The sequence below is a fragment of the Poromitra crassiceps genome (assembly GCF_964638095.1).
Source record: "Poromitra crassiceps genome assembly, chromosome: 17".
NCBI classification, from domain to species: domain Eukaryota; kingdom Metazoa; phylum Chordata; class Actinopteri; order Beryciformes; family Melamphaidae; genus Poromitra; species Poromitra crassiceps.
In genome coordinates, this window is record NC_139635.1 from 30,635,360 (window position 1) to 30,657,230 (window position 21,871).

Consider the following 21,871-nt stretch of genomic DNA (forward strand, 5'->3'; position numbering starts at 1 on the left):
AAAACATTCGCGAGCGTCTAGACTGCGCGCGACAATACACAGACATGTCGCATGGATCATTCTGCAGCTAAAAGAGTAGGCAATAACAATATGTGAAGAAGGCTGATATAGGTGCAGCTTCTTAGTGAGAAAATAACGTTACGTCTGCGTTCGTCCGATCAGGCTCGTTTGTTCTTCACATGGAGACGCACGCACCAACATAAACAAGCTTGAGCTGAATGTTGACCTATTTGCTGTGTGCTTTTCTGTGGGTTTTACACTTACAGTTCCACCGCGGGTCAGTGCAGTGGGACAGTCGCTGGCACTCGTAGTCAAAGTGCAGACACGCAGGAAAGGATTGGAACAGTTGTCGTGGCACTCCCCGGATGCGTGAGTGGCCTGCTGGTACCGCCGACGAGGCTACTGCTCGAGAAGTAAAACGTTAGCCGGGTGAAGCTACAGGCAGCATCCCTGTGACGCTTGCTAAGCTAACTAAGCTAAGTTGTGGACACAAAATGTTCGGCTCCTCGAGATCCGGGGGAGTGAGAGGAGGCCAAGACCAGTTCAACTGGGACGATGTGAAAGTCGACAAACACAGAGAAAATTATCTCGGTAAGTCTAACTCCAACTTATAACGCCGTGTTAGCATACATGCTAGCCTTGCTACATGCTAACGCTAGCACTAACAGCGCTAGCTGCCAACAAGCGTGGTTAAAGTGTAAGCTGCAACTTTGTCCCCGACATGCCTCTTTTCCATACCTTTTTCCGTAGTGTTCAAGTCCCTCATTACACTTCCTTTTGGCTGGTCGAGTCGCCTGGTGTTACTAAACTGTTTGCCGCGTTCTCAGCCGACCTGACAGATCTCAGCTCGCATTGCTGTCTGAGCAGAGAGCCGAGGCTTCACTCGGTCAGCACTGCTGCTTCCAACATGTCAGCATGCCAAACACTACGTAGGACCCCACTGTGCAAATAAGAGTTCTTCAACAGCGGTTTCACAACAGCTGTTTTTAAAGGGAATGCATCAGGGGGAAAAAAACGTTTAAAGTTACGTTATTGATCATTTAATGATCAGAGTTTGAAACATTGAAAACCCATGTACCGTAGTTTAGTGGGGACAGGGTCAAGAGAGCAGGTGGAGGATTTACTCTACAATATACAATCTTACGGGAGGCGGCCCGGTTCGATCACTGGTGACATGACATCACAATTCACAGACGGAGTGACATCACTGATGACAAGAAATCGGCTCGAGCCAGAGAAACTCCGATTGATCGTGCAAAGCATCACTGATGACATAACAATTGCAACTTCAGCCTCGAGGACAAAGGCCAGATTAGCCTTCATTGTCTCCCTTAAAATAAATTTGTTTTGGCCATTCAAGTGAACACAGGTGACATGGCAGCACACAGCCTCTCCATATACACAATATATCTGTATACATGTACAACCAAACTACAGTGAACATTCAGTAACACACAGTCACAGAGATCCATTTCACCGGAACATACACACAAAGAATATTGCCTAATGGCATTTGCCCTACAAAAACTCCTAGGTCAGTTAAACTGTTGAAGTGAGAGTAGATTGCGGCTATTCCGCCCCCTCATCTTCCCTGTCTAACTGACTGATAGAAGTTGTAATTTATTTGGAGGACATTCTTCAATAAGTGTAGCCTTGCTATTTTCATCTAACTAAAATACCACGGGGTAACGTTCAAGTCACCTACCGTTAATGTCTGTAGGGCAGTGAAGACGAGTTACCGTCTACAAAATCACCATTACTGACTGCGGAATGTGAAGTTTCACTTTTGTTTTCATACCGAGAGACTCCAAAGTACAGATATCATAATCATGATGACAGGCACATTAGAGATAAATTCAGATCCATTTAGTCAGCAACTTTTGATTTTGTGCCCTCGTTACCTGATGGTGTGACTGATGCATGATGTTCCCAAAGTCAACAAATAATGTTAAATAATCGTGATCCCAATATCAATCAAAAAAAGAATTGTGATTATGAATTTTGCCATAAGGAGAAAAGTATAAACAGCTTGTTCAACAGATGAGTGATTTGGAGCAAGCAGTCAAGGCAGCCATGACCTGGGGACTTGCATATTAGGCGTATCGTCTCCTATACATGTACTGCCTGCAGCCAAGGGTTTATGAAATATGATGTCATGAGATCAACAGCTAACTACGGAGAAGATGTGCCCTCCACAATGTGTATTTTTCTAATCGAATTTAGCCCAAATCTCTCTCTCTCGCTCGCTCGCTCTCAGTACTTACATGTGTTATTTTAAATGGATACCATGGCCGCACCATCTTTCTGAATGCCACCTTGTTATCTTCAGGGAACTCTTTGATGGCACCAGTAGGACGCTGGCAGAAAGGCAAAGATCTGTCGTGGTACGCGAGAGACAAAAAAGGAGGCGCACCGCTGTCCAGAGAGGAGGAGCTTGCTGCTGTGAGGGCTGCAGAGCAGGAGGCATTGATGGCTGCCCTGTATGTATCAGATCCATTATATAACTGTTGACACATGTAGGCCAAAGCATTAGATCCAAATAACATTTTCCCTTCTCGTTATAGAGGCCACAAGAATATCAAGAGACAGCCAACTGGCCTGACCAAAGAGGTATTGCATGTTTTTCCGGTTTGCATTCTCTCAAAGTTCTTCCACATTTTCAATACATTTGCCTGAATTGAAAAGCTCCAACCCTGTAGACCTTGGCTTGAATTTCCCCACTTTTCATACCAGGACCTGGCAGATGTGTGCAGGAGGGAAGAGCCGGATGGTGAGGAGAGAGATGTGGACCGGATTTCCGGCTTGGGAAGCTCCAGGTGATTTATGGCCTATGATAAAATAAAATAAAAACACGGTGTCTATAACATGTTTTTGTTTTGCATTATCATACTGATTTTGTTTTGTTTGTTTGTTTCACTCAATTCATGATGACTGCTATGATTTACTTTCAGCAATCAGAACCGGATAAACTTACAAATCAAAAGGAATTTGGCAAACCGACAAAATACACAAGAAAGGGAGAGGGTTGTGTTGTGCTGGATGCTGTTGTAGCATATAAGATAAAACACTGATGTGGAAATTGTCCCATAATTTGGGAAGTAATAAGATGGCAAAGGAATATAGAATTATGATTATATCAGACCAATGATGGGTTATATAAACATAAGCAACCAACACTGGCATCACTCCAGCATGTGAATGAAAATGTGGGTTACTTACAGCATCATGAGGCGGCACAAACCAGGAACTTAGTGGGATGAAGAAGAAAGAAAAAAAAAAGATGTGGGGCAAAATTTACCACGTGAAAATATACCAAAGGTTTGGATATGAAAACTATGTATTCATGATATAACACATTAGACAAGTATGAGAATATGCTGAAAAACAATTATGTGGAATTAGTGTCCATTCACACCATATGCCAAAGCCACGCTGAAGCCATGCAGTTTCATTTCGGCATCCTTGTTAACACGTGAGACCGTTCACACCAGCCGCACGCACGCTGAAGCCGTGCTGAAGAGATCGTTCAGGATTCAGTCCTATTTTCCAGGCGTGATGCGTGAAGCTTGAAGCTGCCAGGCATGAATTCAATGGGAGTTGTGGGCGGGTTCAAGGCGCTGGGGAAAAGAGACTGCTCCTGGTGTAAACGGTTAAGCGTCAGTTCAGCTTGAGCCTGCCTCAAGCTTCAGTTCTTCTGCCTATGGTGTGAACAAAGCCTTAGTGTGTATGGAACATGTGCATACGTATATTCACATGGGACAGTTTTAAAAATTGCCATACAACCGTACAGAAAGAATTGATTTGTGTTTAGACACATGCATTGTAAAAAAAACATCTACATAATATCAGAAGCCTTCCTGACAATTTTACTTGTGCATTTTTCATATTTTTGAATATTAAATCTATTCATAATGTAATTAATATTAATTTCATAAATTCAAATAACCGTAATTCCTGAGGTATTCAAAGGACCAGGCTTCTACTTTTTATGAGTAGTTGAAGAAGGAGAGTCACTGCACACATGAAGGCTGAATTAGAGTGAAGCAATTCAGCCTTCTTGTGTGTGGTGATTGTAATTCTCCAACTACTCATCTGATGTTTCCTGGCATCACCTGCACCAGGAAGTAAAGGCTGACAGCACTGTGCAAAGGGCATCTACCTGTTGATGTTATTACTTCTACTTTGTATGTTTGTGAGGAAGCTGTGTGAGAGAGCCAAAAGGGTGTTAATAACAGCATTATCTGTGCAAGTAATTCTCACCTTGCTCTATTTTGGTACCAGTAAAATCATTAAACATGTGCCACTTGACATTGAAGTGGTGGAGAGAGGGCCGCTTATCTCAATGCGTTGTGATTGGAGTGTACTTACATGTGTTTTTTCCATCTACAGCGCAGGGTCGCGCAAAATGGTGCTCTCCCAAAGAGAGAAGGAGGCTGCTAAAATAGGCCTGTCAGTTTTCACGGTAAGTTTTCCCCTGCTATTTCAGACGTCACAGAACTAAAGGGAAGGTTCCGGTTTATAAGAGGCCTACGCTTATCTGACTTATCATGAAGTTGGGGCGACCTTTCACTCATTCAGAAACATTGTAATATCGGAGGCAGAAGTTGTTGGCATTTCTTAAAGGATAAGTTCACCCAAAAATAAAAATACAGTCATTATCTACTCACATGCCGGATTAAGTTTTTGTGTGTGCAAAAACCTTTGTGGAGTTTTCCAGGGAAACAGATTTACATCATTCTCCCAAACAACTGAAGACCAACTTTCAAACGTAAAGAAAAAAGCCTCCATACTGCTCCTCAGGCGTAAGTAATCCCAGTCTTCGAAAGCCACGACATGCCAAGTTGACTTGAAAAGACATAATTTACCCCAACTTTTTAGCCTAAATCCTCACTGTATTCAGTAGTGATGCGCTGGCTACCCAGAACCTGCCGGGTCCCACGGGCTGGCCCGCCCCGCAGGCAGACCGCAGGGTTGGCAAATTAGGAAAATATCGTGGGTGCGGGCGGGGCAGGCTCAGAACGTGACAAAGCAACATTATTAAATAATTTAGAGTTAGAGTAGTGAAACACGCAGACTAACCCTTTATCTGTGAGAGAGAGAGGGGAGAGAGACAGAGTTTGGACACCTTGGAGAGCTCTGCAGCGCTACTCCTGAGTCACTGGAGCACTACTCCATTTTCAGATATTTGAACGGGCCGGGCGGTGCTGACTGGCTCCAATGACGGGTTGGGTTGATGCGGGCATTAAAAAACCCTGACCCACGCATCACTAGTATCCAGGTAGCTCCGAGCCATGTCCTCATCCACGTGCAGCCCATCTGAAGTGGGTGCACAAGCTCCAAGGTGCGATGCTAGAAGTATTTCTGGTTTTCTTTCCTGGATTTTTGGACAGTAATTGGTGAAAAGTGTTGGGGGTAAAGGACGTCTTTTCCACTCAACTTGGCATGTCAGGGCTTTTGAAGACTTGGATTGCACTTGAGGAGCCGTATGGGGCCCTTTTTTAACATTTAAAAGTTGGTCACCATTCACTTCAATTGTTTCGGAGAAGCCTGTAACTCTTTCCCTGGGAAACCCCACAAAGCTTTTGTGGACAAAAAAATCTGACCTACCAGCATGGAGGTGGGTGAACTTATCCTTTAACAAGCGCCAATCAGTGTGGTTAGAGAGCATTTTATGAAAAGCAATACTTTACAAGCAGTTTATAAACCTTTTGACAACATAGTGAACCATTGACTTAATACCTACCGCTAATCTCAATAACAAAACACTAGTTTAAGTGCTTTTTGGATGGACTGAAATGATTCCTGGTGTAATAAGCAGACTGGCCTCTTAACTGTCCCATACGTGTAGCCTATTAGCTATTTATGAGTATGATGGTATCCCCCGTTCCCCTGTTGTTACCACAATAATAATAATAATAATTGCAACTTAATGCAAAGATTAAAAATGTGCACTCTTCACAGCACCATAAGACAGAGGATCGTCCAGAAACCTCAACAAAACGGACGTGTGAGAGTGAAGACAAGGAGGAGATGGAGCAAAGGTGAGCCTATGTTACACGAGTACACTAACCACATGTGACACCTTATGAAATCAATCTAAACACACAGGGTTCTCATGTCATGGAAAACCTGGAGAAGTCTAGTTCTAGTTTACCAGGCCTGGAAAAGTCATGGAATTGGGGAAAATCCTTGAAGGTTTTGGGAAAGTCATGGAATTTTGTTGTGTGAATGAAATTAGTCATTACAGTAATCTTCCAGCAGATTTATTTTCTGTAGCTGTTGACGTAACGTATCTCTAATGTGTTGGTGCATGGCAATGTTTTGTTTACTATTACATACTGTACGTTTCTTCACTTGGTGACTTGGGGACCATCAATAAGTTAATGTTTAATTGGCACAAATTAAACTGCTAAAAATTGCTATAGTGTATATTGTGTGTGTGTGTGTGAAAAATAATGGCATTTTTGGAATAGCTTCCATGTAATGGATGCAGTGACTCTAAAGCACTCAAATCCATTATAAAGAGGTGTGTCCTATTCGTCCTGTGTAGCAATTTCTGGTATTGATTCAGAGTCACCGCCTCACATATTCTAGATTCTTGAAAAGTCTTGGAAAAGTTTTGAAATGTTATCCATGAAAATGTGCTGGAAGTGAGAACATACCTCAGATATAAGATAACATTTAGTTCTACAGGGCAAAAGGGCCAGTACATGATGTCCCATCGTGTTTGATTTGAACAATAAAGAGAGGCACTAATTATTTATCATACTTGTAGACATGAGAGCAAGAAGAAGAAGAAGGAGAAGAAGAGCAAAAAGGAGAAGAAGAAAGAAAAGAAGAAGAAAAGGCAAAGAAGAGACTCTTCTTCGGAGTCGGATGACAACAGAAAAAGGTCGGCTCATTTCTCCACGTGTTGTCGTGTGTCACATGTATTGCTGTTGGAGAGTCAAAACTGAGGAAACCTCCAGATTTACTGTGAGGCGAAATCTCTCCTCCCTCAGCACTAGAGGGCACCGAGGCTCTGTCCCGCAGACAGCTAGTGTCATCTTTTTAACGTGGGGCGGTCTGGGATGCAGATATTCTGCCGTTTAAAACCTGACACCATAACTACAGTATGTCCTGCAAGTCAAGTTGGGGTTGGGGGGGGGGGGGGGGGGGTACATATCAGAGTGAACAATTTAGTTTATGTGCATAATTGCAAAGTAATCATTAAATAATTGGTGATACAAGCATGATGTAGGGCAACATACATGTGGCACGTGTACGGAAGCAATGGTATGGGTTGACTTTACAGAACTTTATGAAGTTTACTGCGGCTGGAGAATATCCAGTCATATTCACCTACATGTGGTATTTTCTGTGAATGTCATGACTGATCAGCGCCTCAGGCAGCTACTTCTTCCCCAGCCTTGCGTCGGCTTATCCGACCCCCCCCCCCCCCCCCCCCCCAGGTCCCAATCATTGATTGTTTGTTTCCTTTTACTCTTCAGGCACAGAAAGGACCACCACCATCATAATCCATCATGCCACAGTCAGAGTGGAGCCAGACCCCATGACAGCCATTCAAGAGGGGGGGCAAAGGCCGAGCGCCCCCCCTCTTACCCCCATCGTCGACAGCAGCGGCGTGACACAGACTCCTCCGACCGGGGGTCTCCTGTCCCCCGCAACCACGCCAGCCACAAGACGGCCCCTGCTGCTGCCACACAAAGCCACAGGCGGCGCCACGACACAGACTCGGACGACTAATGTCTTCCCCCCCTCCCCCCCCCCCCCCCCTCCAATCTGAGACCCGCGGATGCAGCAGCCCGACTGGCCCAGAGACCTCATTTACCCAGACAGCCAAACTGTGGACTACAGATGTAAAAAGGCCGATATGTTCAACCAACAGGTCCTGTGAATTGTTGGTTGTAAACAAAAGACAGATGTTTCTTTTTTAACAATTTATTTTAGGTGACAAAACCTTTTTTCTTGTCTTTTTTTTTTAATCACTGCCAGTTTTGAATATTTGTTTTTATTTCATTGGATAGGAAATTGTGCAAAATTCATTATTTTGAGAAAAGTGATATGGCGACATAAAAGGTTTTGCATATTTCTTAACATGGTAATCTCTCATTTTCTTATTTTTGGTGACATCGTCTGTGCCAGACGCTGTGGGGCCAGTACTGTGACATCTTTTCTGTTGAGTAGGTTTTCATTGTTTATTAGTTGTAGGCAGTGGGCTTTTCTGAGCTGTGGTGGCTCTTGCTGCTCACGCAAACTAACTACTGACTTCTTCTATTTATCCCAAAGTGCTGCTGCTGCATTTGGAAATGTAAAACATCACCTCCTGTGAGGGAAAGACCTACCTCACACCCGGTGTTTAGAACAACAGCTACCATGGTTTTCGTGAACTCTATAGGTTTAATCACTATAACAATCAGTGAGAGTAAAACACATTTATTTAGATGAAAATGTCACAGATTAAAATATATATATATATGGTAGAGTTGGCAGCTTTTCATACAAAGAGACAGCATGTTGAAGGAAAAGACAAGGATGTCAGCACCCCGTTAGTATCTATCTTTCATAACAATGTTATGAAAATGTTTTCAGGTAAATGTTGGGGCCCGCACATACCCCCTGCAAAACCAAGCCTACATTTGAATGGAGTCAAACAACTGAGTGTTTCTTTTAGCGTCTCCTACAGTATGATGAAAATCCTCTTTTGAGACTTGATGCTGTTGGTCCTCGCACCTCTCCTCCATCCCCACTGTGCGTCTCGCCCTACTCAGCAGCTCCGGTCCTTCTCTTTCCTCAGTCATGCCAGCGCTCCATTGTCCCTCCCAGTCCTAGGATCAGCTCCCTGACTGGTGAGATACCATTGGAATGCACTCCACTGCTTATAATAGAGTGTAGTGTTTGCATTTGCCTTGGATTGGTCTGAAAGAGGGTATTCTGCTGGCTGGCACCTGGGGGGTGCACTAAAAAGAGCAAGGCATTCACAAAGAAGAGTGCAAAAAAGCAGGCTGGTCCTTTTATATGGCCGAGTACCGTTAGACCGCCACACACAAACCAAGCTGATGGAGCAGCAGGAGAGGAGGCCAGACAAAGACACCCTGTAAGGGACCTGAGACTCTAACCCCCTCCCCTTCCACGACCACCACACTCTCCTGCCATGTTTTATAGGCTTGGCTGCGTTAACCATAGCAGCCTAATCAACCTGAAAGAACGTCCTAGATTGCTGCCCCCCCCCGCCCCAACTCTGGCGCCTATGCAAGCACGTACCCCTATAGGTAAGGTGAGCTATCCACATTCATTAGTTTTAGCAGACACTGGGTGGCTGCCATCACCAACACCATTCTTCCCAGGTCAAGGGGTGACGGACCTGGCAGGAGGATGCAATAACACCAATTTTGAAGTCTTATTACACTTCTACATTGCTTCATGTTGGCTCACAATTTATTTCTATTTAGTCTCGTTAAAGGTGATGAAAAGAAGTTTTCAAAGACACTAGTTTTAACAAGGACATAAGACTGCAAAGCTACATTAAGCATAACATTCAGCAAGTACATTTTATTGCATAGAATGAGACAAATGAAAGAAAAGCAGATCCATTTTATCCAGTCGCTTTAATTACAGTGCTTTTTTCACAAAACAAAAGCTAAAGTAACTTAACATTAAAAAAAATGCGACAAAGGTTGCTAAGAGATTAACATACAATTTGCAACATACATTTAGGCAGTTATCAATCAAAAAGTGTTTAATGCACCACTAAGACATTTCCAGAGCAGTAGTGAAGGAACACCCACACCTTTAGATAAGTATGAAAATAAAAGGCAACATGTCTTGGATAAGAAGGCATAAATATCGCTTCTTGTTCGCCCCAAGGACATGTGCAACAAAGGAAGAAATACTAGCACTACGCTAAACATTTATCTCAAACTGATTTTGTATTGCCATCAAAATGCCTCCTCCCAGATTGTGTTAATCAATTCTCAAAAGGCATGTCTTTTTCTTGATGGAGCCTATTGTAAGGACACTAGGGACATCAGTGTGCAACTTGTTTCGTTACCATTGCATCACACGGTACATACATTAGGTTACAGTATAGGGCTGTTAAAATTCGTTCTCAATGGGGTAATGGTTCTTGTGCAGCCTAATGATGTAAACAATTAGCTAGTGCCATGTAGACAATCATTTACACGTCCTAAGACCAACAGACCACATCATGCATTTTTGCTAATTCAGGTATATTGCAAAGGCAGAACATGATCAACCTGAGACAGTCATACAAACACAAAAATCCAATGTTGACTAAATAGACTGCCTCTCTGTCAATCATAAAGCAGGTAGATGAGAGATCATGGCAGCGTTTCTCAATTCAAGCTAACAACTGACATACTGTATAACAAAGGCTGGTAAGTGTTCACAGGAGTTCTTGACTTGGACCGAGCAATCTCACAGTACAGATAGTACGACTAGTAAATGCCAGTGTTTGCTAAATGGTAATTTGGGGGCTGGATACTAGTAGCAGTTTTTTTTCCTTCTATTTTAAAGTAACTATAGCAGTTGGTTGCAAGTAGTGCATCAGTGTTATAATTGATAATTGATGCCCCATAGTTTAACACTCCTTACAGTACGCATTACCAGTTCACATACAAGCTGATACAAATAAGTCATCAGGTTGCACTGAGGTCCTGGGGCCAAAGTTAGCCGGTAATTTTTTATTCTTTGCCTCCCTTTATCATTTCAATACACATGTGGCTGCCAAACGGCCAGGAAGAGAAAGAACCATGGTAGGTTTTCTAAGTGTGCAACAAGCTGCCCTATTACCAAATGTATTTACATTAACATTAAATATGAACCCTGACAGCTTTACAAGAATAGATTATCCCCCTTCCCCTGCCTGTATTTTTTTGTTGTAATTACAGCTGACTTGAGGGCGCTTCCAGTACTCTTTTTTTGTTTGTTTTTTTGGACAAGGTAGCTCAATTTGCAACACTAGAAGAGTAGAGAACAAGGATAGAGAGTGGATAGAGTATATTAGTTGAGGATAGCAGGTGATTATTTCTGGTTCTTGAGCTGATTAGACAACCAATCCAGTCCTTCATAGAGCCCATCCCCGGTGGTGGCACAGGTTGCCTGGATGTACCAGCTTCTCTGGCGAAGGGAGTGAAGTCCCAGTTTATCTGTGATTTCTGCTGCATTCATAGCATTTGGAAGGTCCTAAGAACAAAACACGAAAAAACATTAGAAAGGCCACTTTACGCCTATCGGTATATTCTGTATCAGTCTATATCAGAGATGGTGGATGCTTCCAAGTAAATTAAAACATACCTGTTTGTTGGCGAACACTAATAGCACAGCGTCGCGTAGCTCATCCTCGGCCAACATCCTCATGAGCTCCTCACGGGCCTCGTTCACACGCTCTCTATCATTGCTGTCCACAACAAAGATGAGACCTGAAACAACAAGGACATGAAGAAGAAACACACACAAGGCATTTGGGAAATCCAGTTAGTATATCCCACGGCAAACAGATCCATCTAAAACCAACAAATGTCAAATTCACACCGTCACTAAGCACTGACTCAGGCACAACACTTACCCTGTGTGTTCTGGAAGTAATGGCGCCACAACGGTCGAATTTTGTCTTGACCACCGACATCCCACACGGTAAAACTTATGTTTTTGTACTCAACTGTCTCTACATTAAAACCTGAAAACAAAGATGATAGTCACGTCAAAATCCTACTTGAAATTCTTATAATACAGAATAAGGCAGCATTACATGTGAACTGGCTTTCTAAAACATTTGATTACAGCAATTACGATGTTTTACAGCAGTAAAGTAGCAAGCAATTTGATACAAGATGTCCAGCCTAAGCTTCATTACATATTACATAATTAACTGACTTACCTATTGTAGGAATGGTAGTCACAATTTCTCCAAGCTTGAGCTTGTATAGTATAGTTGTCTTTCCAGCAGCGTCAAGGCCTACCATAAGGATCCTCATCTCCTTTTTCCCAAACATTTTAAACAGACCTGCAAACATATTCCCCATGGTGGCAGGTGATGGGAGACCACTTTGGTATGAGAAACCTGAGGGGAAAACAGATCAGCCGTTTCAAACGGGGTGCCATAGCAGAAGCTAAAATACATCTAGGGACCAATGAATGTGGAGTAGGGGACAGACATTCTTTAACAAACAAAAAACAAACATGTAACGTTATGGTAAACGTTATGGTATGGTAACGTTATTCCTAACCCAACTTGACATCAGAAGGCAAGAGACCAAAATGTGCCCGCAACACATATCGGTAGGTGCAGGTGCACCATCTCGCTGCTATTCAGTAAGTTGTTCTCCTGTAACGTTATATTACAACTTCCATCCACATGAGAAGTACAAAACGTCAGTAACGTTTATATTTAGTAACGTAGGGACGTGACTGATCAAGTTTTAACAGCAATACTGGGTTAGATGAGACACGAGCTGTTTCGCAATTGAGGCCCCAATGCGGCTCACTTGAGTAAACACAAATGCTAGCTTGCGACAATGTACCCGTTTTTGTTTTCAACAAGTAGCGTTACCAAACACAAGACGCCCGTTTTCAAATATGCAAAGACCAATTTCGTGTACTTTAACCAGCGTATAGTAGAATAATAGGTCCGAATTTTCCAAACGTGAAATTCCATGGAAGCATCTGATCCATCGAATCAGCTCCGATAACGGCGTTAGCTTTTACGCTAGCAGCAAGACATTTTAGCATATTTCCTTCTCAGTACCCGACCTTCACAACCACTGTCATAAACATGGTGTTACTTACATACGGGATCGTTATTTTTTAGGTTTACATTCAACGAAAAACAACGGTAAATTGGCTTTAAAAAGTTTTCCCTTACACAGTTGTTATCTTTCTTTTCCTCTTCAAGGCGTTTCCTTCCTCAAGAAAATGGCGATAATTTGACACGTCAGAGGTTCCAGTGACACTTCCGCGATCATCAGACTATAGAATGTCGCCCCTTGTGACCGGGAGGAGAACGACATGCAGAGCATGCTGTCGCACACTATTATTCCACTTTAGTTCAAAAACATCAAGTACTGAAACGTCGATTAAATTCATACTTTTGCATCGGAGTTACGAATGTGCGGCTTCCCGTGTCTGCCCTGTAACGTAAGGCAGCACTTGACCTCAACATAGATGTGCGTTCGTTCTTTTATTTTTCTTTACACAGACCCAAACATTTGGTAAAATTTGATTAAATAGTGAATATGATTTTTTCTTTAGGTGAGACCAGAATCGGGAGTCCATGGCTTCCACTGTTCCAGACCTCTGCGCATCGAGCTTGAACAAGAGCAAAATCAACTCCAACACACTCAACACTGGAAGAGAAGCTTTTCATTGTCGACTGAATAACAAGTACAGCATGTCAGGTAGGTTACAGACAAATGCCGCTCTGTTGACAAAAGGTGGCAGTCATAATAACAAACACAAAAAACATCTAAAATTCGTGCAATATGATATCATTGCCACTTGCCAGTCAGCGTCACACCTAGGCTCACAGTAATTTTAGCATAGCCTAGCCATGGGATCCGGGGACCCACAGGGGTCCTTGAGGGGGTCCCCGGGAAGATTTATTTTCACTGTACTTTCATTATTCCATTCATTGATCTGGATTGGGCTTCTTTGTGTCTGCCTTGGACTTTGGCACAAGGGATAGTAACATTGTCCTGTGTATTAATGAATGCACAACACAAGTAACACAATGACAGAATGTAGCCTATGATTATGTCCATCATGGGTCTCATACACTTTCTGTAATAAAGCATCTAAAAGCAAAAAATCTTATCAGATTGGGGAGCTGGGACAAAATCTTATCAAATGGGGGTAGCCTATGTGGTCTAATTTGTGTCAGTTAGGGGCTCCTTGGCGTGAAAAAGATTGAGAAGTACTGGCCTAGCCTACAGCCTACTGTGATTTTCTTTAAAAGCAGTGATTTCTCGTCATAGAAGTGAATTGGGTATTTTAGCATAAAGTGAGGCTTTATCGGATATAGGCTACTATGCTAATGGGGGGGAAACCCCTTTGGAAGCCAAATACCTCATTAGGGGACCAATATCCCCTCTGGCTGTATGCATGCAAGTCATTTTGGTGATTTATCAGTCATAATATTATTTTGTCTAAATTTAGTTGATTTAAAGGAGATTGGAAGTTTTGGTGGGAAGGAGACTCTGCCATAGGGTCTCACCTGTCTCACTGACTAGTTGCCTAGTTGTGTCCCTTGGAAAACCTGGATGAAAACAAACCTTGAGCATAGATGGTACATGAACATGGTGGTGGCAACCAAAGACTCATGATCTGTGACCTGAATGACTGTTTTGATCATAGTGTCTCTGTTGTGTCTCTACCTGCAATACAGATAATCATGGACTTCTGGACAAAATAATATCTGACAATAAAAGTGCTCTCAGATTTAAGTCAGAGAGACAAAATCTCATCAAAAAGGGGGTCCGTGGACTAAATTAGTCATCCTTGATATGAAAAAGGTTGAGAAACACTGATCTCTACAAATAACACTCAAAAAGAGGAAAACTTTCACCCTATCTGGCAAAGGGCCATTCAAATGTCGCCTCATAGTCTCACAGTTTAAAATCTAGATAGATACTTGTTCTCAAACTCTGCAGCTTTCACTTCCGCTTAATTGATCCACGACCAGGTCATTAAGGAGAAGTCTAACCCGCGCGTTATTGTTGGAGTGGTTGAATTTTAACCAGGGTCAACTATGCCTGCCACCCCCAGCAGAGGGGGCAGCAGGAGGGGAGAAGGGCAGAGGGACAGGGAGGGAACAGCAGGAGGGAGAGGGGTCTCTATAGTGTGTGACGGACCACACAGTGAAGCCTCATAATGCCGTCTCACTCTGCAAGCATAATTTGTGGTTTTGCCCTGCCAAATGCCTGGGGAATTGCTTTCAGCATATTTTCACAGCAACTGTTGTCTTCACTTGTGAATGTTGGAGGTGTTTACTTAGTGTTATTTTTCTTTTAAGTGGTTTTGGATTCAAACATTTAATTGAGAATCACATCAAATTAATGATTTCTTTTTCGTGCAGTATTCTTGCGCACAGGGAGAAAAATAATCTGTGGCAAACAATGATGCACTCAAACATGGAAATGTCTCAGTCCAATTTCAATTAAATGTAATCTATAAAACTCACACTACTATTAAATACTCTGTCTGTCTTCCACTCTGTCTCCCAGTCTCCGTATTTCTCTCGCAGAAATAGTATGACCCAAATGAAGTTTAGTTTGAACAAACAAACAATTAGGAAACCAGGTTTTAAAGCATATTGCAAAATCAATATGTGTTAACACACATGCAACTGTTTACTTGTTTGTTAACTTTTGATCAATCAGAGCGGTGGTTCCCAAACTTTTTCACATCAAGGACCCCTACTGACACCAATTACAGTCACCACAGACCTGTCCCCCATCTGAGAATAAGACATTTGCTTTTAAATGTTTGATTACAGAAAGTGTGTGAAACCATGACCAAAACAGTCATATATACATTCTGTCATTGTGTTACTTATGGATGGAATTATAGTGAAAATAAATTATTACCCTTTTTGCTGGGGACCCCCCTGGAATCCCCTCAAGGACCCCTGGGGGCCCCAGGACCGCACTTTGAAAACCACTGAATTAGAGGCCTGCCAATGTTGGTGGAGTATTAATGAGTTCAGAAAGTCATCAAACAAGGTTATACTGTATATAGAGACAACATCTCGTTTACATGTGAGCCCCCCCCCCCCAAAAAAAAACAGAAACAAAAAACAACACTGTTGACCAGCTGTCTTTTCTTTTAATTTCGACACCTGTACCAATCTTTTAAAATCAAGCAACCCACTGATAACCTGTTCGAGCCAGCATATATGACAGCATGGTGTGGTCTGCACAGTTCACAACTGTGAAGCTGAATGAGACAGACAACAGAGCAAGATGCCTCAACTCATTCACTCCTCTGAGACTCCTCGCCCCTTACGTAGGTTTGGGCGATTGACTCCGGCTCCGCCCGTGCCTCGGGGCTATTTCAATAAGCACAGTTAACAAGACAAATGAAGCAGATGTAACTACAAAGTCACTGTTTGACTTGGGCGAACCTCCAAACAACTGGAGAGACAGACGAGTCAAACCCCCACACGCAGGGAGGAAGAGCACAGGTGCAGGTGGTGAGGTGTGACAGGGAGACTTGGGGAAAACACCTGCAATGAAACCTGTCAAAATGATATTTTATTATTGCTGTGTTTTTGCCTTCATTCCTTCGCCAATTTTGATATCTTCTTGATGCTGAGCCAATCCTTCTAAGTGGAATATTGCTACCGTAGGCTGAAAACAATGATATTTTTTGTGAAACGCAATCAATCGATAAATGAATCGAGCATCATTGTATTTCTAAGATGTACATTTTGGATTCAAAATAATTTAAAATAGGCTGTATTTAGCCAAAATAAAATACTAAATACTGTGTGTAAATGAATGCATTTCAAAGCTTATAAAAGCTCATTGTAGTTAGAAACTGTCCATACTGGCTGATCCCCCCCCCCTTCCCCACTGCATGTAGATTACAGCTTTAAAATCTTAGAAAAACCATTATCATAACATGCAACGTACCATGTAGAGAGTGGAAGGCACAGTGAAGATCCTAGAGGTACCATGTAGAGAGTGGAAGGCGCACAGTGAAGATCCTACAGGTAAAGCTGAATCCACCTTTCCGTACTCCATAGGCGAACAGCGCCGTAATATCCATTTGAAGGGCTTCTTCCTTTCGGCTTCATATCTCACCAGATACTGACAGTTGTGATGTGTGGACAGAGGCAAATAGGCCAGTAGGGGGTGTATATATTTACACACACCCCCTCAAAGCACACACGCACAAACACACAAACACAAACAAATTCTGACGGCCATGTTGGCGCACACGCTTCACTTTGCGCCCCCACACGCACTCTCTCCCTATTCATATGAATTGTGTCTCCGGGACACCTATTCCCCACCTAGGGACCAGGGCCCCAGAACCGTTGGCTACTGTAGGCCTCTGACCATTTCCCAAGTTATCCATCTCTGCGGAAAATATGCTCTTATAGGACATTTTGGGGCACTGTATGTAGGTCATCACGTATGAGGTGTTATTCATGTCGCTGAGTCAGTCATGCCCAAATCGCAGCACATTTATGGGCGACCGAGCAGGCTCGTCTGCAGCGTGTGAATGGAGGAAGGCCGCCAAGGGGCCAAACAGGCTTGGAAGTAGGAAGTGGGTACGAATCCACAGGGGCCTTGCTCCCCTCTGAGCGGGGATGAAAACGCTCAGTAAGGGGCTTGGGAACACTGGTCTGTTGTGCGTGTGTGTGTGTGGGTGTGTGTGTGTGTGTGTGTCTCTGTGTGTGTGTGTGTGTGTGTGTGCGCATGTGTGTGTGTGCGTGTGCATGCGTGTGTGTCTGTGTGTGTGTCTCTGTGTGTGTGTCTCTGTCTGTCTGTCTGTCTGTCTGTCTGTGTTCTAGAGAGAGAGGGGATACTGTATCTGTGCAGGGAATTTTGACATCGCGGCAGCGTCGGGAGCCTTCACATTCATTTAGATAAGTCAGTGATTCCCAACCTTCTTCATACCATTAAGCACCCGTGATTTAGTCCGCCTTAGGGCTACGGACCCCCATTTGATGAGATTTTGTCTATCTGACCCTAATCTGAGAATACTTTTATTGACAGGTATGATTTTGTCCAGAATTCCACGATTACTGTATCTGTATTGCAGGAGAGAGATAACAGTGAAACTATGATCAAAACAGTTGTTCTTCTACATACTCTACTTGTGCTAACTTGTTGGAAATTAAATAATGGTGAAGTTGAACAATTCATCAATTTGCTGGGGACCCCCTGGAACCCCCTCAGGGACCCCTGGTGGTTCCCGGACCCGATGTTGAGAAATCACAGAGATCATTCTGGACGTGCCCGCGTGTATCCTGGCCTGAGGGTTCAGTTAGAATAGTCATAATAATGTTGATACTGGACACGCATTATGAAATGGCCCTTGGGCTGCTGTGTGATTGGTACAATGGAGCGGGAGCGGGCTCCCTCTGTGTCTCATGTACTGGATTATAGGTCGGGCAAAATCCCAAGGAGGTGCGAAGCAGGAAACAAACCCAACATTATTACTGCGACCCACATCGTTGCCATGAGAGGAGCCATGCTGGCTTTACCCATTGGCAACAAGTGCCACTGGGCAGCCTACCCCACGCCTCTCACAGTAGGGGGCGCTATTCAGAGGCGGGCTGGGGCAAAGGATAAATGCGCACCAGTGTCGGCTGCCAATCACCTTTGTATGCCGATTGTCGGCAGTCTGAAAAGGTCGTTAAGGGGATTTACATAACATTTTGCACTCCGCCCCCGGGCGCATACGGAAATGTTTGATTCCATCTTAAGTCCTCACCATATGAAGAATGTTCTCATGTATTTTGTCAACACTATTTATGCAAACAAATGGAATGAGGTAAAGTGTGCTTTCACAAAGTTGAATGGCAGGAAAATTCGCGATGTGTTCGATAGTTTTCAAAGACATGGGTCAATGATGTGAGGTGAAAACCATATTTTTCACAAACCTTTTGGAAACATAGCTGTAACTAAAAATCCCTTCACCCTTGATGCTACCGATGATCTCTTACTGTATTGCAGTTTTATACTTGGGAACAGCTGTGTTCGGCTATATTTCCTGTCATCTAAATCAGTTCCCATGTGACCCTCTCCTTCCTCTAAATGACAACTGGAGGAGAGGAAAGTATTCTGTGGGGTCCATTGAGTCATGGGACATGTCCCGGGACATCCGTAACAGATGGTTCAGACAAGCTCTTCGGGGACGCACTTCCTCAGGGGGGACCGGGGGCCACTGGGGTGGGAAGGGGGAATATATTAAGTATGGGAATTGCTGGTGTGTAGATGTCTACTGGCAAGGTGTGAGGATTCACATAGAGCAGCATGTCTGTGCCAGGGGCTGGATTTCCTGGTAAAGGGTTGACTAGGTTGGACATGAGGTTACCATGGCCCATTTCTTCCAATGAGTTTAACACCCATTGAATGACCTCCAGGACATCTCACCACCTTCTACTGACTGAAAGGACATTTTCATTCGAGCCGCTTGGGAACTCGCATCAAGCGTCCACAGAGGCCATTACGTGACATCGCAAGATGAAACAATAGTGAGGATAAAAGCCATTTCTTTGAAAGACTTTTGTTTTCCTCAGCGGGGTAGTTTGAAGTCGATTCATGTCTGCTATGTGTATACAGGTTTTTAAGGGTTGTCCCACCCCGATTGCCTGTTTTAAATCCAGCTATATCCCATTGGAGGAGGCATCAAAGATAAAAGTGTGAACCTGTTCCACCTTGGGGTAGATAATTGTTTGGAATGCACAGCATGTCGAAGCAGGGCCTTGAGGACAACCAGCACCAACCAAAACCTGTGGCATCAAGAACAGCTATAGGTGTCCAACCAAAACCTGTGGCATCAAGAACAGCTATAGGTGTCCAACCAAAACCTGTGGCATCAAGAACAGCTATAGATGTCCAACCAAAACCTGTGGCGTCAAGAACAGCTATAGGTGTCCAACCGAAACCTGTGACATCAAGAACAGCTATAGATGTCCAATCAAAACCTGTGATATCAAGAACAGCTATAGGTGTCCAATCAAAACCTGTGTCATCAAGAACAACTATAGGTGTCCAACCAAAACCTGTGGCATCAAGAACATCTATAGGTGTCCAACCAAAACCTGTGACATCAAGAACAACTATAGGTGTCCAACCAAAACCTGTGTCATCAAGAACAACTATAGGTGTCCAACCAAAACCTGTGTCATCAAGAACAACTATAGGTGTCCAATCAAAACCTGTGACATCAAGAACAGCTATAGGTGTCCAATCAAAACCTGTGTCATCAAGAACAGCTATAGGTGTCCAATCAAAACCTGTGTCATCAAGAACAGCTATAGATGTCAAATCAAAACCTGTCATCAAGAACAGCTATAGGTGTCCAATCAAAACCTGTGTCATCAAGAACAGCTATAGATGTCAAATCAAAACCTGTGTCATCAGAACAGCTATAGGTGTCCAATCAAAACCTGTGTCATCAAGAACAGCTATAGGTGTCCAATCAAAACCTGTCATCAGAACAGCTATAGGTGTCCAATCAAAACCTGTGTCATCAAGAACAGCTATAGGTGTCCAATCAAAACCTGTGTCATCAAGAACAGCTATAGGTGTCCAACCCAAACCTGTGACACCAAGAACAGCTATAGAGAGCCCCAGGGATTTTTGTAGTCAGAACGCGGAAGTCCCGGACTTCCTGGTTCTTCACTGTTTCTGTCTATGGGATTTTTGAATGGGTTTTTGCCGCGATGCTTCAAATAAGGTCTCTGGGCAAGGCAAGCTTAATCAAACGCGAACCAGAGTTCAGTCGGATAATCTTCACACATGAGGACCACTTTCATGAGTTTTATAGCTTAAATGCGAGCCCTAGAAGTAAAAAGCTCGAGCTAAGCTAATCCAGAACTACACATTGTCGCATAGGCTTCCACGTCACGTCAGCACTCAACCTGGACTGTTGTTGATGTGTGCACTGATTACCCCGGGCTGAACGGGCTGAACCAGGTGAGGGAAAGATAATTTCCGTGTTCGTCCTTTGAAGTGGTGACGTTATTGACGTATATATCCCCATCGACTCAACAGTGTAGTCTCATTTAGCCGTTTGCTAGCTAGCCGCCCTTTTAACGGCACGTAAAAGCTTCAAAACTCATAAAAGTGGCCCTCGTGTGTGAAGATGATATTACTAAACACTGGTTCGTGTTTGATTAAGCCATCATGCCCAGAGAGATTATTAGAAGCATCGCGCCAAAAACCCATTCAAAACTCCCATAGGCGAAAACAGTGAAGAACCAGGAGTGTTAGCATCAATGATTTCCGGACTCGTTCCTGCGGCTCTCTATAGGTGTCCAACCCAAACCTGTGACATCAAGAACAGCTATAGGTCTTACAAGCACAATAAGCACTTGATGCAGCTGATAACACAATGCTGTAACATTGGAATGTTGATATATGTACATTTTTGTTTTTGTTTTGTTTTGTTCTGTTTTGTCTGAGTCTGTTTTTGTTTTCCAAGTTCTGAAAATTGTAAAAATAAAATATATAAAAAAAAGAACAGCTATAGGTGTCCAACCAAAACCTGTGGCATCAAGAGCAGCTATAGGTGTCCATACAGTTGGCACCGCATCCTCAAATTGTCATGCTGATGTCAAATGATTTGTAACCAAGTCTGTTTCTCCATCTTCCAGGCAGCCATGATATTGACAGACTGATTATAAGAGGCCATGTGGGTCCATTGAAGAGGCTTGATGGTGACAAAACGATCAGGCTCCCAAGGTGGTCCAGGTAGGGGATTAGTTGCTTGCTACTGACAACTGATCTCTCAGTTACGTAACGTAACCCCCCCTGTAAGATAATGATGCACTGATGAAACAATCAATTTGTTTTTCAACATGAGGAGGCTTTTTATTTGGAACATTGGAGACAGGTTTGAGTATAACAGATACTGAGACAAGCTGTCGACTCAAATAACTACATGACTATCCCATCATCGAAGCAAAATAACCATTCATCATCATTAGGTCCCAGTATTTTGTTTACTGTCACAATTATAAGACGAATCAGCGGGACATCATGGCAACAAAGAACTTACTTCCGGGTATATAACGCTGTGGTGCTGCAGCAGAAATTAGTGTGAAATATCCTGATCGCTGCACTAGCGCCTCCTCTGGTCAGTCGGGTGCCTGTTCGGGACGGAAGGGAACTGA

The 21,871-nt window shown here is 43.3% G+C and overlaps 2 protein-coding genes across 3 annotated transcripts; one reads left to right on the forward strand and one right to left on the reverse strand.

Annotated features, from left to right (window-relative positions):
• The first annotated feature begins 68 nt into the window (after positions 1-68).
• cUnh1orf35 (chromosome Un C1orf35 homolog) lies at positions 69-7,949 on the forward strand. The gene is made up of 8 exons (XM_083653861.1): positions 69-591; positions 2,330-2,480; positions 2,565-2,610; positions 2,734-2,816; positions 4,390-4,462; positions 5,962-6,041; positions 6,776-6,892; positions 7,491-7,949. Exons 1-8 carry the CDS (start codon positions 495-497, stop codon positions 7,744-7,746), a joined length of 903 nt encoding a protein of 300 aa, XP_083509987.1. The 5' UTR covers positions 69-494; the 3' UTR covers positions 7,747-7,949.
• A 1,640-nt stretch (positions 7,950-9,589) lies between these two features.
• Positions 9,590-12,957, reverse strand: arf1 (ADP-ribosylation factor 1). 2 transcript variants are annotated; one of them, XM_083653388.1, is made up of 5 exons: positions 12,884-12,957; positions 11,900-12,082; positions 11,588-11,698; positions 11,317-11,441; positions 9,590-11,205 (listed from the first exon to the last, which is right to left on the reverse strand). In XM_083653388.1, exons 2-5 carry the CDS (start codon positions 12,042-12,044, stop codon positions 11,044-11,046), a joined length of 543 nt encoding a protein of 180 aa, XP_083509514.1. In that variant the 5' UTR covers positions 12,045-12,082; positions 12,884-12,957; the 3' UTR covers positions 9,590-11,043. The 2 variants fall into 2 exon arrangements, with proteins under 2 accessions (XP_083509514.1, XP_083509515.1); XM_083653389.1 differs by having other exon boundaries at positions 12,808-12,915.
• Between the last annotated feature and the right edge of the window lie 8,914 nt (positions 12,958-21,871).

Excerpts from the sequence above, each read along its gene's own strand:
- cUnh1orf35 (XM_083653861.1), top strand. The coding sequence starts at position 495 with ATGTTCGGCTCCTCGAGATCCGGGGGAGTGAGAGGAGGCCAAGACCAG. Across the intron at positions 2,817-4,389 it reads TCCGGCTTGGGAAGCTCCAG|CGCAGGGTCGCGCAAAATGG; the intron begins GTGATTTATGGC and ends TTCCATCTACAG. Across the intron at positions 6,893-7,490 it reads TCGGATGACAACAGAAAAAG|GCACAGAAAGGACCACCACC; the intron begins GTCGGCTCATTT and ends TTTACTCTTCAG.
- arf1 (XM_083653388.1), bottom strand. The coding sequence starts at position 12,044 with ATGGGGAATATGTTTGCAGGTCTGTTTAAAATGTTTGGGAAAAAGGAG. Across the intron at positions 11,699-11,899 it reads GACTACCATTCCTACAATAG|GTTTTAATGTAGAGACAGTT; the intron begins GTAAGTCAGTTA and ends CTTTGTTTTCAG. Across the intron at positions 11,206-11,316 it reads TAGTGTTCGCCAACAAACAG|GACCTTCCAAATGCTATGAA; the intron begins GTATGTTTTAAT and ends TTTTGTTCTTAG.